The sequence below is a fragment of the Xiphophorus maculatus genome, chromosome 18 (genome assembly GCF_002775205.1).
Source record: "Xiphophorus maculatus strain JP 163 A chromosome 18, X_maculatus-5.0-male, whole genome shotgun sequence".
Taxonomy (NCBI): Eukaryota; Metazoa; Chordata; class Actinopteri; order Cyprinodontiformes; family Poeciliidae; genus Xiphophorus; species Xiphophorus maculatus.
Genome location: NC_036460.1, coordinates 20634093 through 20651171, shown reverse-complemented (window position 1 = coordinate 20651171; position 17079 = coordinate 20634093). Strand labels below are relative to the sequence as shown.

General features: G+C 39.6%; 1 protein-coding gene across 4 annotated transcripts in view; it reads left to right on the top strand.

The window, feature by feature from the left end:
* LOC111611990 (elastin-like) overlaps positions 1–17079 on the top strand; it is a 67447-nt gene that overhangs the window by 25858 nt on the left and 24510 nt on the right. For all 4 annotated transcript variants that reach the window (XM_023351310.1, XM_023351312.1, XM_023351311.1 and 1 more), the window contains exons 6-9: positions 11034–11060; positions 11218–11286; positions 15082–15132; positions 15459–15533. In XM_023351310.1, the coding sequence (XP_023207078.1) occupies positions 11034–11060; positions 11218–11286; positions 15082–15132; positions 15459–15533 (222 nt within the window). The remainder of the gene's footprint in view (positions 1–11033; positions 11061–11217; positions 11287–15081; positions 15133–15458; positions 15534–17079) is intronic.

The following is a 17079-nucleotide window of genomic DNA, read 5'->3' as shown; positions in this document are numbered from 1 at the left end:
AAAAATATAAATTGGTAAATAAATGTTTCATCTGTTAAGAGAGAAAAACTATCCATAATATGCTAAAGTAATTATCCTTCTTGTCAAATTATGAATTAAGTGTGATTAACCAACTCTTTTGTTCAACTTAAAAGGACACACCCAAGTCTAATTACTGCCAGATTGACAGAATCAGGTAAATCTTTTAAGTAGAACCTATTAGACAACATGAAGTAGGCAAAAAGATGCAAAAATGCAACACATCATGGGCCAATCTAAAAACATTCAAGAAGAGGGCAGGAAACAAAGTAAGGAAGCCAGTTTTGGGAAGTTGTTGTAAAGACTCGTAGGTAGTTGTTGATACTAAAAGTGACCGAAGAATTTTGACGACAGTTTTGACGTTAACCTAACGTCAGCTTTTTAATTGGTACATATCGAGGGGGAGCTCTTCTTCCTTTTCAACCCAGACTTATCAGGAAAGCGTCCAGTGGCTGCATGTGTGCACCATCTGTGCGATACAAAACAGGCACACTTGGCCAACATTGCATACCATGGCCACGGGCTGAGTTTGTTGACTGGTTTTCTCATCCTGTGTGTAATTTGCACAGTTGAACATCCCCGCAGATGGAACGCCGTGAACAGAAATAATCGGTCTTTCGAGCTGTTGTCCTCACATGTATCCAGTGTGCTGCTGCTGCATACAAGCTGGAACCAGATGGTATGAGCTCTGGATAAAGGAGTCAAGGCTCAGTGTTGGCAGAGGAACTGTGACATTCCTTTTGGAGGTGGATAAAATGTGAAGTAAGACTCTCATCTCTTTGAGGAACAAGAAAGAGGGAGAAATGTTAGCATGACTTTAAAGTCTAAGCTCGATTGCGTTCTGCTCTGTCAGAGTTGCAGTGTAAACAATGACATCAGAGACGCTGCGGATCCGCATGGTGCTCAAATGAACTCAGCACAGACTAAAAGCGAGGAATGGAGCTCTTTTCCGCTGATGCATTTCGAATGAAGTTTGTGGTGGTGAGAGACCACGAAGTCTGGCTGAGGTCACCCAGCAGCAGGCGTCAGCGGGCATGGCAGCCGGGTTTGGCAGCATGGTGTTGGTGCTTGTAATCCCAGCATCATGCTGTGGTGATTTTAATGGTTGTGCTTAATTTGGAGCCCTTTCTAAGAATCACCCCAGTGCCTCGGAGTTGATATATATGTTTGATGCCCAATTTAGCTGGTGAGACTCTGGGTAAGATTGCCAAATTTCCTTCATCTGTGTTAGTTCCTGCTACGCAATGAAGCAAAGTGCTTTTGCTTTATAGTGTGATGTAGAAGAGCTCTATAAAATTTTAAATTGCCACCCAGAGCAGCTGAGATGGCAGATTTATTGCGCATATTTTTATCTGGACACTTTCCTAACCAAAGGAGAAGGAGACGGCCCCGGTCTGTTGATGGGACCTCTGGCAGTTTTGCACTGGAAGGTCATCTGGCAGAGAGGGCGGTTCAGGCTTTGGGACCTCTCGTTGATCGTGTCAATGACTGCATGGAAAAGGAAACAAGAAAACAATAAAAGGCTTGCCGCCAAAGTCCGACTGGCTCACCCCAAGTGAGCGAGGAAAAGAGCTTTGGTGCGACTGTGTGAATGCATAATTAGTCCCGCATGTGTACAGTCCTGCTTTTTCCCAGCCCGATGCCCATGACTGACAGCGCACTGCACTTTGAGGTGACAAAGAGTAGGGGAGGTCACCAGAGAGGAAGCAAGGGAGAGCCTTAGTATGTCCACTTGTCTCACGCAATCTGGAATCACTGCGGCACCTCACATCATTCAGTTTCTGCGTCAACTTGCAAGAATGCAATCTATCCACCAACTTGGAAGGAAATAAGCGTGATAATTTGATACTGAAAAAAATATGTCATCATAGTGACGGACATGATGAGGGGCTTAGTTTTTGAAGTGCAAATCTTCATTGGACCGTAGCCGAAGAAGAGTCTCACTACCTGTCAGTCACTGTGAACCGCTGATTCTCATTTGGCCTTCTGATTGCCTTTCAAGATTTGGTTCATCTACAAGAACATATTTGATTGCATTACATGAAAACACAACATTACAAAGCCTTGTGAAAGTGTTCCTGACCCTTGAACTCCCTTCCGTTTTGTCAAATTACTACCACAAATTTTAATGTGTTTATTGGGGTTTTATGTGATAGACCAACACAAAGTAGTGCTTAGTTGTAAAGTGGAAGGAAAAAATGCATGGTTTATACATAAAAAATAAAAAAAAACAAATCTGTGGGCACATGCTAGTTCCCAAGTAAACACTTTAGAGCTCCTCTGTCTGCAATTGTAGTTGAAAGTCTGAAATGTTTTCCTATTTCTCTTTGCAAAACCCCTCAACTTCAGTAAATTGGGTGGAAAGCGACGGCTAACTCTAACTTTCAAGCCCTATCATGGATTCAGGATTGGATTTAGATCTGGACTTTGACTGGGCCATTCTAGCAGCTGAATATACTTTGGTTTAAACAATTGCACTGTAGCTCTTGTTGTATTTTTAGGATTTTCATCCTACTGGAAGGTAAAACCCTGCACCATTTTCATTTGCTTTCTGAAGAAAATCATCCACGTAGCTGACATCAGAAAGTGTCACAATGGGGATGTTGTATCCAGGGCTATTGCTTTTTGGCCATAATTATCCATTTTGTTCTCATCTAATCATATATCCTGAAAACTGTGAATGGGGCCAGTTTTTAAAGCCAGTTTTTATATGGCAAACAACTCAGTTGTTATTTCAAGAGATTCTCCCTGTAAAGACACTACTGCAGTAATCAATGCGACCAAACATAAACACGTGGACGAGTTTCTCTATATGTTGCTGCAGCATTAGTCCTTTAAGCCTGGAAATGTTTTTGAGGTGACAGAAGGCCGACTTTGTAACTGACTTTTTGTGACTCTGAAGGTTCAGATCTGAGTACATCACTCCACCCAGATTTCAGGCTTGACTGCTGGTCTCTAGCTGTAATAAGTGGAGATGTGTGCTGATTCTTCTACATCATTCCTCTTTAGGTCCAAAGAAGTACACACCTATACTTCTATAACTAAATAAGTTACTTCTAAAGACGGACTGAATTTTATTTAGTGGGATCAAAATAAAGGGGGAATAAGACGTAAGGATTTTTTTTATGTATCATTTTTCTTCAACTTTCAATAACTATGCGCTACTTTGTGTTGGTCTGTCACATGAAATCCAAAACCACAAATTTGAGGTTGTAACGTGACAATAAATGAAAAGAGGTATGAATACTTTGGCAAAGTGTTGCATGTGCTGCCACAGCATGCCTCTGTGCAGCTTTGAAGCCCCCTTCTCTTTGCATGTTTGTGGTTTCCAGTTTAAACACAATGTTTAGGTTTACACAAACAGAACAATTCATCATCCATCTGTCACCCTCTTGTCACTTTGCACACCAGTGCTGCTTTCCAGCTGTGAAATATGTGAGTCAAGCCCTTTTTCTGTGGTATTTGACTAAACAAACAATTTGTTTCTATAAGTTCGCCTGATTGCAAAAGGGACTGAACAGAGAAAGCCATGAGAAACAAGTCACAGATATTTCCTGGACACTCGGAGAGCTCCAGCTCCAGAATCCGCTCTCCTCGCGTCTGCTGTCAGTTAAAGTGGATCTCTGCCATGGAATTCTTTGCTCTCCTAAATTAAACCCTTCGCCAGAGCCAGCGGGTTCACAAAGCAGGGAGAAGGGGGAGGAAAACAGGAGATGGAAAGGAGCGAGCTAATACTTCTCCTCGCTTCTCACGTTTGGCTTCCCTCTGCTACTAACGCCTCTCGTCTGAGCGGCGTAAGCCCCTCAGACAATGCTCTGGAGAGGACAGAATCAGGATGCTGAAACATGGAAAAGAAAGAACCCGAGATTGAGGACACTGTTTTGATTAATGGTTCTTGTGCTCCTCTGGTTCTGAAACAGAATTACCTTACTTAACCCCAGTGGAGAATGAGCAAGACGTTTCACTGCAGATTGAAACCAGATATTTCTGCTCACACTGGCTCACATCCATCATTTGTACTGGACCCCAGTTTGAGAACATGGCTAGTGACTGAAAGACTGACACATGCAACGTCTGGGCTGTTTTGCCCCAGTATCTATCTTCACTTTGAGTAGAGATATGTTTGGTACAGCAGGGGGCATACAGTACGAACTCGAGGGCACATTTCCATGACTCCTTTTACAAGAAAGAAATACTTGTTCTTACTGAGATCATTCCTAAACAAGCAACAACAAATGACTCACCGCTGTTGGGCAATACTGAGTTGGAACCCGGTTTCTCCAAAAGTTGGGGTGCTGCATAAAATATAAATCAGAACAGCTTGCAGTCATTTGGTGGAGGAAAAAAACTAAAAATATTCCCTTGAAATCTGTACAAAGAGCAAATCTAATGTTTAAATTTATACCAAAGACACATGTTGATCGCTGTGTTTCAATCTTTTTTTTGAAAATAACAAACTTTGGGTATTTCCACCATGACAGATTCGGTGCTCTGACTGGTTTTTAAGCAGTTCTTTTCCACAATCAGGGAGTCAGATCAATACCACATCATTACATCACATAATACGGCCGGGATGGGCCGTTAATGGTTGATCCTCTGTCTGTTTCGATGCATGTTTATGAACAGTCCAGTGAAACAGCTCAGCTACACAAATCACATTATTTTCTTCTGTGTCCCAACAAACAGATGCCTTGATCTGACCAGCTGAATTTACTTAACACTATTTATTAAAAACAAGCCATGTTTGTGACTGCTTAAAAGCCCTAACCATCTCTGATCTCTGATCAGATTGCTACCAGCTGCAGGGAATAAAAAAGAACCATAAATGGGCTTTTCCACTAAATGGAGCAAATGATACGGCTACTTGATCATATTTATGTTTAAACAATCTAATAAATGGTAAATAGTCTGTACTTGTTTAGCACTTTATCTAGTCCAGAGGACTCCAAAGATCTTTACACGACATTCGCCTATTAAAGCCCAGATTCACATACTGATGGCCTGGGACAGCCCGACTGAAACAAGACGGCCGCCAGGCCCTCTGACAGCCACCAGAGAGTATAATAAGAGTCGTATGCCAAGATTATTGTCCATATGAATCTCAAATCTATCAGTAATCATTCTAAAGGAATACATTCTTTATGCTAAGGAACATCCTATCAATAGAAAGGTTGTTGTTTTGTAACTGTTACTGGAATGAACAATTAATCTGTTGGTACTACTACTTCAGATTATTATTGGGTTTATTAAAGATTCTGTCAATATTTCTTTCATCTGAATTTCTTTTACCTAACTTGAGACTTTAGAAAACTAGAGCCCTACCAGAATAAGGGAGGCTCTGACACCAGTATACAGAAGGAAATGCCTAACTTTTGGCCTGGGTCTTTTCGTTCCATCTTTCAATGAGCTGCGTCTCTGTGTTCCTGACAATCAGTTTTTTTTACTGTTTGGATCTGGAAATCTCAGCTCTACATCTGTTTGACGGAGCCTCAAGGTGGTCTTTACCTCTAGAGAAGGAACTCTTTCAGAGAAAGAATTATTGAAAAATATTTGTCTGGCCGGAGGCAGCAGTTTAATTAAGGGACATTCAAGCCTTCAGAAAAGATACATTTATTCTAAAAGCTAGCCGATGAGATCAAAACTTCGAAGAGCGTTATTTTAAATAGAGGATGTATGTGTAGACATGCATCAAAATAAGTAGCTGTAGCTTGGCTTCAAGGTCACAAACAATTCTTGGTTTTGACAATCCTAGATAAACAATCTGCTAAATAGTGCGTTATTATGTATTAATCTAATACTGTGGCGAAAACCTTTTTAAACAGTCTTGGACATAAGAGTGAAAGATGCACATATGTGAAAGCAAGTCTGATTTTTGAGAAGCGATACCACTAAACAGTACTGGAAAACAGAAGTTACACAATGCCTTTGAGAGAGGATTTACGAACACAATATCATGGTGTTCATAAATCTTCATAATAATGAACACCACCTTCGGATAAAAACACCGTGGCAGGTTCATCAGAAGTGACGGAGCAGGTTATGAAAAGGATCACAGATTGATCGCACCTTGGAGCGTCGACTGGTCTTCAGAAGGTTCTTGTGTGTATGCCAGGAAATATCAGAGGCACATATGTTTTAAGAACGTCACGTGCCACCAACGTGTGCTGCCTTTAAAAAAACGTTGTAACACCGTAGAGGGACGGATGTCTCAAAAGAATTATGACATCAACAAGATCGCTTAGATGTCATCTTTATCTTTGGATGAGTTGCATGTCACTCACTGCTGTTCTCATTTTAAACACTACATGTCAGTTCAGAAGAATTTTGCCTATATTTAGCAATTAGTAGAGGAATAACAAAATATCTAGCTATACAGTATATACTGTATATTTGAAACTTTAAGGCATTTTTTGAAGCGCATTTGTAGCCTCTCTAGATATATTCAACATTTTTATGCTTCAACTTCTGGTTGAAATGGGAACACATCCCCTGATGAATGGCACATGATGGCCTTCATCAGCCATAAACTAGGTGTAACTCGGGAGTTTTAAACGTGCTGCTAGCATTTTATTAGTTTTTGGTCATAATGAGCCACCTTCAGACGAAAGCTGTTCTTTTCCCAAGACAAAAGTTGGTGATAAAACCAGTTAGTCTGTGCCAAATCCAGTGCTTGTAGAGGTGGAAACAGAAAAAAGTTGGCTTGAAGCAAGCGTTAGCACCAGTTTAGGGGAGGAACTGGTTTAACGGGGAAATCTAAATAAGCTTTTTGAGACAGAGGAAAGGGGTGTCAAGAAGTTTATTCCAGATTTGGAGTCATGGTCCTGTTTCTCCATGAGTGGTCTTCTCTGGATGGAAACTGGGAGAAAAATCATGTTTTTTTTAATTTGTTTTTCTATCCAAATGAAGGAAAGTGTGATGCTTGGCCGTACTGTTTCATTTAACTTCTACTTTCCCTTTCTTGGCCTTCAGCCCTCACCTTCTGGGTAATATCAGGTTCCTGTCACTTCCACCCTCCATGTTGAGTATTGATCTTCTAGTCCAAGGTCCAAAGTCAAAGTGGATCTCAATTGATCCCCGGGGGTCTCTATTTTGCCTTGAGGGTCGTGGAGAAAATGAGTCGTAATATTAGAGTGCAGAAATCCTTCAGGATGTCAGCAATCAGCTAAATACTGGCAGCAGCTGCAAAGAAAACTGAAGATTTGATATCGGGCTTCTACGTGTGTGGCTCATGACAACAAACACTGTTGCAACAGACGTCCAACACGTAGGTTTCTGTCATCCAACAAAAGCATGCTTGTTTTAGCTTACAAGATGGTGTGAGTGTGACTGAACAGAGAACCTTTGTAGGAAACCTCAGTGGATAAACGCCAAACAATGAAGCTCCTCATGCTATGACCCTGGACATGTAGCACCACCTGTGTGGTATTTTTGTGCGTTGGTATTTTTGTTTTCACAATGTTAGATGATGTCAGAACTACAAAAAGTTGATTTTCTTTCCTTTTTTTTACTTCTTGTGGAAATTTTGTGTTTGTGCTCAAGGCCTGTAGTCATGGTCTCAGATACAGATCAACACCCTTACGGACCAAAATCTGAGCGTCTGCTTCTCATCTCCCCGTCTCAGTGGTGAGAGCTGAGCTCAGCGGAACAGGTGCGGGGTGACTCTGAGCAAACCCGGTGACTGAAAGCACATGTGAGCACAGGTGATTGATTTATAAACCAAGAGTCTCCAGAATCCTGTTTTGATTCTGCTGCTCGCAGCATTTCTTAAAGACGTGCTGACAGGCAGAACACATCTAAATCTCCTGTGGAACATTGTGTAAACCAGTCAGTTTGGTGAATTTAATGGGGTTATAGATCATTGCTGTTCCATGGATGCTGATCAGAAACCTTCTTGCAGTCATTGTCCAACAGATCCCGGGGATATGATAAGACAGCGTCCTCATGTTAACACGGGAATGACTGGAAAATGGAAAACGATCAATTTGATTTATGTAAAAATTGATTGCACTTATTATCTCAACATGTGTCTAGAGATGGTTGAGAAATCTGGAAGAATAAGGCAGAAGGAGACAGATTATCTCAAATCTGAGATTGTATTGCATGCTGTCTCTGTTGCCAAGGCTTTGGCGAGAGCTGTGCCCACATTTGCTTTGATCCACTTTTGATCTTTCCTCCTATCGCTGCTGGTACATTCCTCCTCCTGCCCTCCTGCTCCTCCTCATCAGAACAGTTTCCTCACCTGCAATTGGCTGGACTGGCTCCACCCTGATCTCTGTATCCTGGTGAATTGTTTCCCATGCACAGTTGTTCTCATCCCAGGTTTTTTTTATTTTCAGTTGTTGATGAAAGTAAATTCCTTGCCGGACAAAGTTGTTGGCAGCATTAATGTTTCTCATCGTTTCAGAAAGAGTCTTTGTTTAGAAAGGTTGTTGTTTTTAGTCCAACCTTGTTTTAATTTTTTCCTGAAACCGATTTTATTAAAATGTCCTTCACACAGAGTCCAAAAATCACTAACAAATTAAGAAATCTGGAGTTAATGTGCAAAACCCTTCAGTCATCCTTCATTTCCTTGTACATTTCTTCCAACAAGTCCAACTTTCTTCTATTATTACCGTGTGTTTCTTAATTTCTGCTTTGTCGTTTGGCTGCTCTTTCTCTAATGTTTAGTCATACAAGTCATACGTTTCAAAGGAATGTTTCATTTGCTCTTTAAAGTTTTCTTTTCTAGAAGCATGTGGAAGTAGGTGCTTTCATCTGACCAAGATAAAAATTTTTGGCTAATATTCAGAATCAAAAATCAGAAATTACAACCTTTTTTAAACAAACCATTCCCATGATAAAACATGGTGGTGGCTGCGGTGATTCTGGTTTGAGTTGATGGTAAGACTGAGGGAGGTAATTAAAGACTACTGGTAATCTTGCAAGGAAACAGGTTGAAGGCTGCAAAAGGAAAACAAGGATTTGGATAGCCAATCAACTTCTAACAGGAAAACAACTCTAAACATCCAGGCAGAACTCAAAGGAATGGATTAGATAAAAGCAGAAGGACCCAGTCAAAGTCCAGACTTAAATCCAACTAAGAAGTAGGCCTGTCACGATTCAAATTTTGCTGAGCGATTAATTGTCTCAAAAATTATTGCGATAAACGATAATATTGGGTCAGTATATATAGGGTCAGTGGAGAGCACCGGAGTTGAGCCTTTTTTTCCATTCAGTGTCATCAACAGAAAGAGAAAAAGGCCGGAAGAGACGATAAAGCCGATAATTAAAATGAGGTCTATAGTTTTAATTTATCGTACGATTAATTGATTTATTGTTTATCGCGACAGGCCTACTAAGAAGTAGCCTCCATCTAACCTGAATGAGCTCGAGTTATTTTTGTGTAACTATTTTCAAGTGGGCAGCCGCTGTGTGCAAAGCGAGTGGCGACATTCTGCAAAAGATCTGCAGCTGAAGTTGAAGCAAGCAGTGGTTCTATAAAATACTGACTATAAAGAACTGAATACAAATTTTTCAGATTTGTATTTACAAAAAAAAGTTGAAATGCATGTTTAACTATCCTTCTTTTTCACAATTTAATTTCTTTATTGGGCAAGATGTCATTTTCAGAAAATTGGTGTGAAAGCATTAAGTTAAAAGAAAAACTTTGGGAGATCTTCCGAAAGCCTAAAGAAGATAATTTTTTTAACTAATGTTTAGCTCTTTGGAAACAAAATATGAAAAAAGTAAACTGATTTAAACACTTTTACACACTCCTTTACATAAGACAAGAAAAAATACTTCTGTATTTTCTGAACTTATTTTATCCAAGGAGTGAATTAAAGACTGTCTGAAGCATAGCATCCTTTACTCTAGGAGAAATCCAAAAGGGATTTTCGACTCTAGTCGTGCAGCAAATGGCCCGAGACAGGAGTTAAATGAGGGACTGCAGGGTTCAGGATTTTTGCACCTGCTCCACTATGATGCAGGAAACCAAGACCTGACCTTATTAAAACGTGTAGCCGCTGGGCTAATGATAGTTCTTATGACAGGATCTGTCGATAAGTCTGTTTCACGTCCCATAAATAGATGATAAAATCGTATTTGGTGCCTTATTTGAAATCCTCCTGAGCTTTGGCTTTGATTCCTGCTGGAAAAGCAGGTGGTGAGTGTTTTATTTTCATGTTCTTCTTCTCCTCCTCTCTCTCCCACACTTTTTCCATCTCCATATACTTCCCTCTTCAAATGTTTCAATCTTGTCATCAAGAGGAAACCCAAACTGAGACATGATTTAATTTATGCATCCAACTGAACTCAGCTTTTTTGACACCCTTAGATTAAAACATAGATACTTTTTTTTCTTTAAGCTTTCAGAAGAATCCATCGCTCCCCCCAATGTTTAGATCACAATACAACCAGGCCGAAAAGCTGGACTCACAGCATTTCTGTCGGGCGTTGAGCTTCATAAAAGTCAGCTCCCTTCCCTTGACAACGCTCGTCTCAAAAACAGAATTTTAATGCGCCTGATTTTGTTTCGAGTGTCTCAAACTTAATTTTTTAATCCACATCATGCAGTTTTTGCATGGCTCTGGAGAGAGTTGTGATGAAATGTTGAATGATGTGTTATTTCTATTAAAGGGTAATTACAGCAGTAACTCATTACGCATTCCAGTAAAGTAAACCATGGTCTTAGTTGCTCCTCCAAGAAAGCTTTCATTGAGGTGGCCTGACGGGGGAAACAAAATACCACAAATCCTAAACATATTTCAGAGGTTTCAGTCAACTGTCATATTTAAAGTCATATACAGCGAGTTGGAGCTGAGGCACTCAAAAGGGGCTCAGTGTAGGGGCCAAAAAGTGAAAAATAAATTAGCAATTATTTTGAGATATATTATTATGTGCATTGTGCATGTTCATGCATATAAAATTTCTTGACCAGTGAACATTCACTGCACCCCCAAACCTGAGCTTGGTGCTTTTTGTGTTACACTTCACTTTATTTATCCACTTAACTTTTTTTTTTTTCCCCTACCAAGGTTATGGAAATCTAGGAACTGGGATCGGTAGGTATTTTGTTTTATTGAATTAAAACTGATTTGGTGCTTCAAATTATTTACTTTATTAACGGATATTAAAGAAGTTAAATGTTATTTATAAAATCATTTCAAATTAAATTATTGATAATGATTTAATGGTAATTTCTAAATGTTTGTCTTGCAGGCGGTTACGGAGGATATGGTGGCGGTACTGGAGGGTTTTACCCGTCACAAAAAGCTGCTGCCAAAGCAGGTACAGTGAGTGATAGGTTGGTGGAAATATGACACTAATGTTGTTTTAGTGGTGGGATCCAGGATTCATTTGGAGTTGAGCTGATTTGCTGTCTGCAGTAATTTACGGTAAAAGTTACGTTATTTTTAGACACAGTCTGACTGTCTAGAGACACCCCACACTACAGAGGGGTGGCATGAGGCAAATCAGAAAGTTGTCTGACTTGCATTGTCTGAACATTTTGTTTACTTTATGTGGTTGCTCAGTCAGTGAGAATGAGCGCCCCCTGTGGTGGCTGTCATTGTAGTTACATTCCACACAAAGTGCCTGAAAATACTCATATTTCATGTTTTTCTAAGGAATTAAGACTGTATATGACCATCTAAAACTCAAATTATTTCATATTTAAGCTGTACAGCCCTGCCAAGGTCTATTCTACGCTGAAAAGAGAATCTTTAAAACACAATGAGACTTTTTAGAAAGCTTTTATTCTGCTCAGTGCTTCCTTTTAGGACTAAATTAGGTTGAAACATGCAGGATATGTTGTGGTGAAACCTGCAAGTTAGATTGCTAGACTTTTTTGTAGGGTTACGGGTTTGTGTTTGGCTGTGTGCAGGAAGTAGCTGGCTGGAGTGCCATTCATACGAGAACTGACACTGCTCTCAATCTTTGTTTTTTTTTTTTTTTAATTAATTAAAAAAATCACATTTTTAATACACTTTTTTAAAATAGCAATATTTGACTTAGTAACAATATGTTTCTTCAACTGAAATATAATTTGGTTTACAGCTGAGTAATGAAGACACATTGTTCTTTTTTGTCTTTGAACTTGCATTAGCTATTGTTGTAGAGGAAACTGCTGTCAGTAGGCCATAAACGAGGGGAATGAGAAAAACAAGACTAAGTTTATTTTTTTTCTGTAATTAAAGTTAAATTAAAATCAAAATTAAAGTAGTAAGAATCCTACTCTAATAAAGATATTATTTTAAAAAGCTAAACTTAATGAATATTAAAATTAAAGAATAAGAATCCTTCATTTATAATGATAGATTAACTAATTTAAATGTAACTTGTAAAAGTAATACATAACTTTAAGTAAATTATTGTAAAGATAAAATTGGCAGGATGATAACATCATATTCAATTTAACCTTAGTTGATAAAACTCACATCAAAACGTGCATAAAAATTAAACAAAATTAAGAGAATGTGATTTTTTTATGGTAGGACCTGCTGGAAGAGAAGTGAAACCTGTGTTGCACCGGGAGTGCAACACAGGTTACAAAACATGCCGCTAAGGACCATGGGAAATAGTTCCCACTCTCATAATTAGGAAGGTTTCCTTCAAACCTGATCGCAAATACAACCCATGAATGGGCTGATGGTATCAACTATTGTCTTTACAATCCTTCAGAAACTGTTGTATCACATGAAGCTGACTGGGTTTAATGGAAACTGCAGTTTATTAAACTGAAAGATTAATGATTGCTGTTGGAGAAAGGCTAAGCTTATGTTCTGTGATATCATGCGTGATGGAGAAGTAGATTTATAAATACATCCTGACCTCATGGAGTCACATCTTCCAGAGGTGTTGGAAAATGCAGCTTCTCTGTGAACGTTTTACAACCAGAAACATCATCTCTCTTTGTCATTCCGAAAGCTTTTGTGTTACTAATAGAAAACACCCTGTTCCTTCAGGTTTCCTTGTGAAACATGAGTTAGCAGCACTAATACTTTCCATGTTGACTGCAGTACTGCTACATCCACTTTCATTTCACTCAAAGTGCAGAGCCCATCTATTCAGTCACCTGCTCAGTGAAGACATGATGAACAGCATTCTGCCCGGCCCGTTTGGTTCAGTCTATGGCAGCATTTCCATGACAAACCAGCCGGAAAAACAATAAAGACGACAGACTTTCCAGCGGTGATCGTTGTTCTCAGTCTGTGATACTGACAAATGCGCCTGAAGCTCTGGTTGTTTTATGGACAGGTGCAGGAGGCCCACCGCCACCAGGGGGTCGTTTTCAGCCTGTTGGCAGACTACTGTGCAGCCTCCAGTCCTTACTGACTGAAGCACTCTCAGACTTTTGATAAATGAACATGCTTGCATGTTTGGAGAAAGCCAGAGTGTATGTTGTGCATTATTGGAAGTGCAGTATGAAAGCCGCATTTGGCAAGCGTTTACATTTTTATCATACACTTGCAAACCTTCGACAGTTTGAACCTCCGCAGAGCTGGATCTGACGTTAAACTCTGGAGCGTGTGCGTGCACATCATTTGCTTTAAATTAGCCTGACTGATTAGACATGAACTCAGGGGGCCTCAATCATGTCTGGGGCTGCTCCGTGGCACAGAGCCTGCGCTTAAATATTGGTTGGCAGTGACAAAACATCAGTCCCTGGAATCAGTCTGTTCTGCTTTCATGACACTTAAAATAACAACTCGTTTCTCTGAAACGGCGCAGATTAAAAGGCAGATTCCTCGCCAAACTTTGTCTTACCAAATCTCCCAGACCGCATACTTTCAGGCAGTGCGCAACGTCTGTCCGCTTAAGTATTGGGATTTTAAAATAAAAAAAGGAAAATTCGGGGAGTGAATGGATTAAACAAATAAACAGCTTGTTTCATCCTGCTGCAAAGTTCATGTCGAGCAAAACCTGACAGCTACTTTCCTGTACAAATAAGAAAAGAAATGAGGTATTTGATGGGGCAAGATGGCATGGATTCTCCTTGTCTCCTCTGATTAAGGTGAAGTCAAACATGAAGCCTTTTGCGTTGTCATGCCGACTGGGTTGGCAGAACCAGATTAGATCCGCTCAGCATCCAAGATCACTTGGTGAACTTGATCTCAGGCCCCTCAGAAACATGTACTGAAAAGAAATACATCAGCTTTTTATAGAAAAAGTTAATTTATTTCATTTCATTTGCACAAGATGATACATTTCAAATTTTTATTCCTGTCAACTACAGCTAATAGTTACTCAGATTATTACTTAAATAGAAATGTAAGTAACTATCTGAAATTTACTTTATTTTCAAATGAAAGTAAATTTTACACTTTATCTGGAATCAATACGTGTTTATAGTGAAAGTTTAGAGGCACAAAGTTTATGTCACCAGTCAGTGATGGTTTGGGGCACCGTGTCATCTGCTGCTGTTGCTCTGCTCCGTTTCCTGAAGTCCACAGTCAACCCGGCCGTCTTCCAGGAAACTTTAGAGCACTTCATGCTTCCTTTGTTGTTTTATGGAGACGCTGATTTCGTTTTCAAACAGGACTTGGCATCTGCCTTCACTTCCCAAGGGACCAATTTCTGTTTTAAGAACCATTGCATCATGGTGCTTTATTAGCTAATAAAATCACCTGACCTGAACCCCATCCGGAATCGATGGATCATTGGAGATGAAAGGCATCAGACCCACTAAAACAGACGAGTTGAAGGCGGCAATCAAAACAACCTGAGCTTCCTGAACACATCACGCATTCCCAGACTGATCATCTCCACTCCACACTTCATTGTTGCTGTAATTCACCCTAATAGAGAACTGAACTAATGTTAAAACCGCACACATTAACATACTTTTCAAGAGCCATGAATTTAAATAATCAATTTTTTAAATTTGTCTTATTTAATATTGTAATTTCTAAGACAAAATCCCTTTTGAAGAATATCACTCTGTTTTAGTGAATCATTATAATATGAGTTGGAATTTTTGAATTAAGTTTCCAAAATAAAAGTTTTCCATGCTATTTTAATGTATAAATATGTACCTGTAAATGTTTTTTCTAATATTCTGTGTCTGTTTCTACTTTTGATTAGGTGCTGGAGCAGGAGTGGGACCTGGAGGTGCTGGAACTGGACCCGGTGGAGGCAAGACATTCACTCCCTGTTTTTTTTTCTCGTTTTTTTCTACATTTTGTCTTTTTTCATAATTACACAAATGCACAACTGGCTTCATTTCTATCAAATGACAACCAGCCTGAAAAAAGCATATTTGAACTCAAAGCAAAGAGATTTTTCTAATGCAATAAAGCAAAATCTGACACGAAAAAGTCACAGTTTGGGAGAATAAATCAGTTATAATTGTCCTCATCGCAGCACTTTGACTATAAATGTGCTGTTTTAGCCAGGGCATTTTGTCCCTCCCTGCTTGATGAGCCATGTAACATTTTATGTGATGTTTTTTTTTTTTCCAGCACCTGTTATTCCTCAGACAGGCCTTCCAGGAGGAGCCGGTGGTGCAGCAGGAAAGAAAGCTGCCAAAGTGCCAGGTTTTGTAGACTCAACAATAAACTCATGCGGCCGAAGACAGACAGAAAGCAGCTCTGAGCCACATTAAAGACAAACTCTCACTGCATGTGGCAGATGTTTGGTGCAGCTGGAAATGTATCCGTAGTGATTCAAATCCCAGCCAACCGACTGGAAAAAAAGTTTAAATGGGTTTGACAAATTTTATAGAGATGAGTTACTGTGTAAAACTTTGAACCCTTAATACAGAAAATGTTTGAGACTCACTGTTTGAGTGCATTGATGCTCTTACATAAGGGCCACATGTTTTTGACCTAAAAAAAATACCAATTGGCTTCACCTTAAAATAATTTAACAGTACTATAAGATACCGTCAGACTCATTACTGTTCTCTTTACATGTTGAATACTGACACCTAGAGGCTTAATTTGTATGTGAAACACAGGACCATTAAGATTTTTTTAAATGCTTCATCAGCATAATTTCTACTGTCCAGCTGACAGAAGCAGAGAGAAGACAATTGGTGAGTCTAGATGTTTAAAGTTAAAGCTCATTCAGACTGGACAGAAAACTTTTAGGTTTTCCCACATATTCTTAATCTTATGCCTTCACAGAACAACTGGATTTACACAGAGTGGGATGATGGTTGTAATCTTAGACAATCAGGACAAGTTCAAGACAGAATTCTTTTGCAAGGTTCTGTATTTGTATTGTATTGATTTTCTGGGGCCTCTTGCATAAAAGAGTGTACAGTTTTCACACTAAAACTGGGCGTACGGAAAAATTTAGAGAAGTGCTGTGCACAAAAAATTTTGGATGTATACAGCGCACGTGGCTGCGCACCTTTCCTTTATAAATCCCAATTTGCGGGAAATAGAGCACAGCTGCTGGTCCGCCCTGTCGCCACCCATAAATATATATGTAAATTACTATAAATACCCGGAAGTCTGCCACCACATGAAGCAATAACCATGGCAACGTCCTTGTTCGAAGCAGTATAAATATTTATTATAATAACTATATATATTATTTAAAATGTGCTTTCAGGACACATAAGGTCACCTCACAAAAATAAAAATAATGCATTTCAAAGAAAAAAAAATCCAAATAAAATAAATAAATAAATAAAGAGATTGTGCAAGTGCCTGTTTGTCCCGGGACCGAGAGTCGAACCCGCGACGTCCGCATGGCCTCCAAACGTGGGGCGTGCTGTGGTGGCGCAGGGGGTTAGCTTTTTTTTTAAGTTTTGCTCAGATCTCCAGGATGATCAGTCTGAGCAATCTAAACACTAACAAACCATCATCATTTCCCAGCAGATCAATATGATCTCTGATCGAAAGCTCCCTCTGAATCCTTCCATTGGCGATGGATCAGAGCCAATGCGCTTCACAATTACGCGGCTCACCTTTATGCAGCTACTTGAATCCGTGTGATTATACACACCTTGATCATATTAAAAATAATCAAACATGTCTGGAGTTAATCTGCTGATCCAACCCTGTTTTCTTTCTCAATCAGAATGAAGTTACCCCATAGATGCAGTCCATGCGCTTAGGCGCACAGACCAAT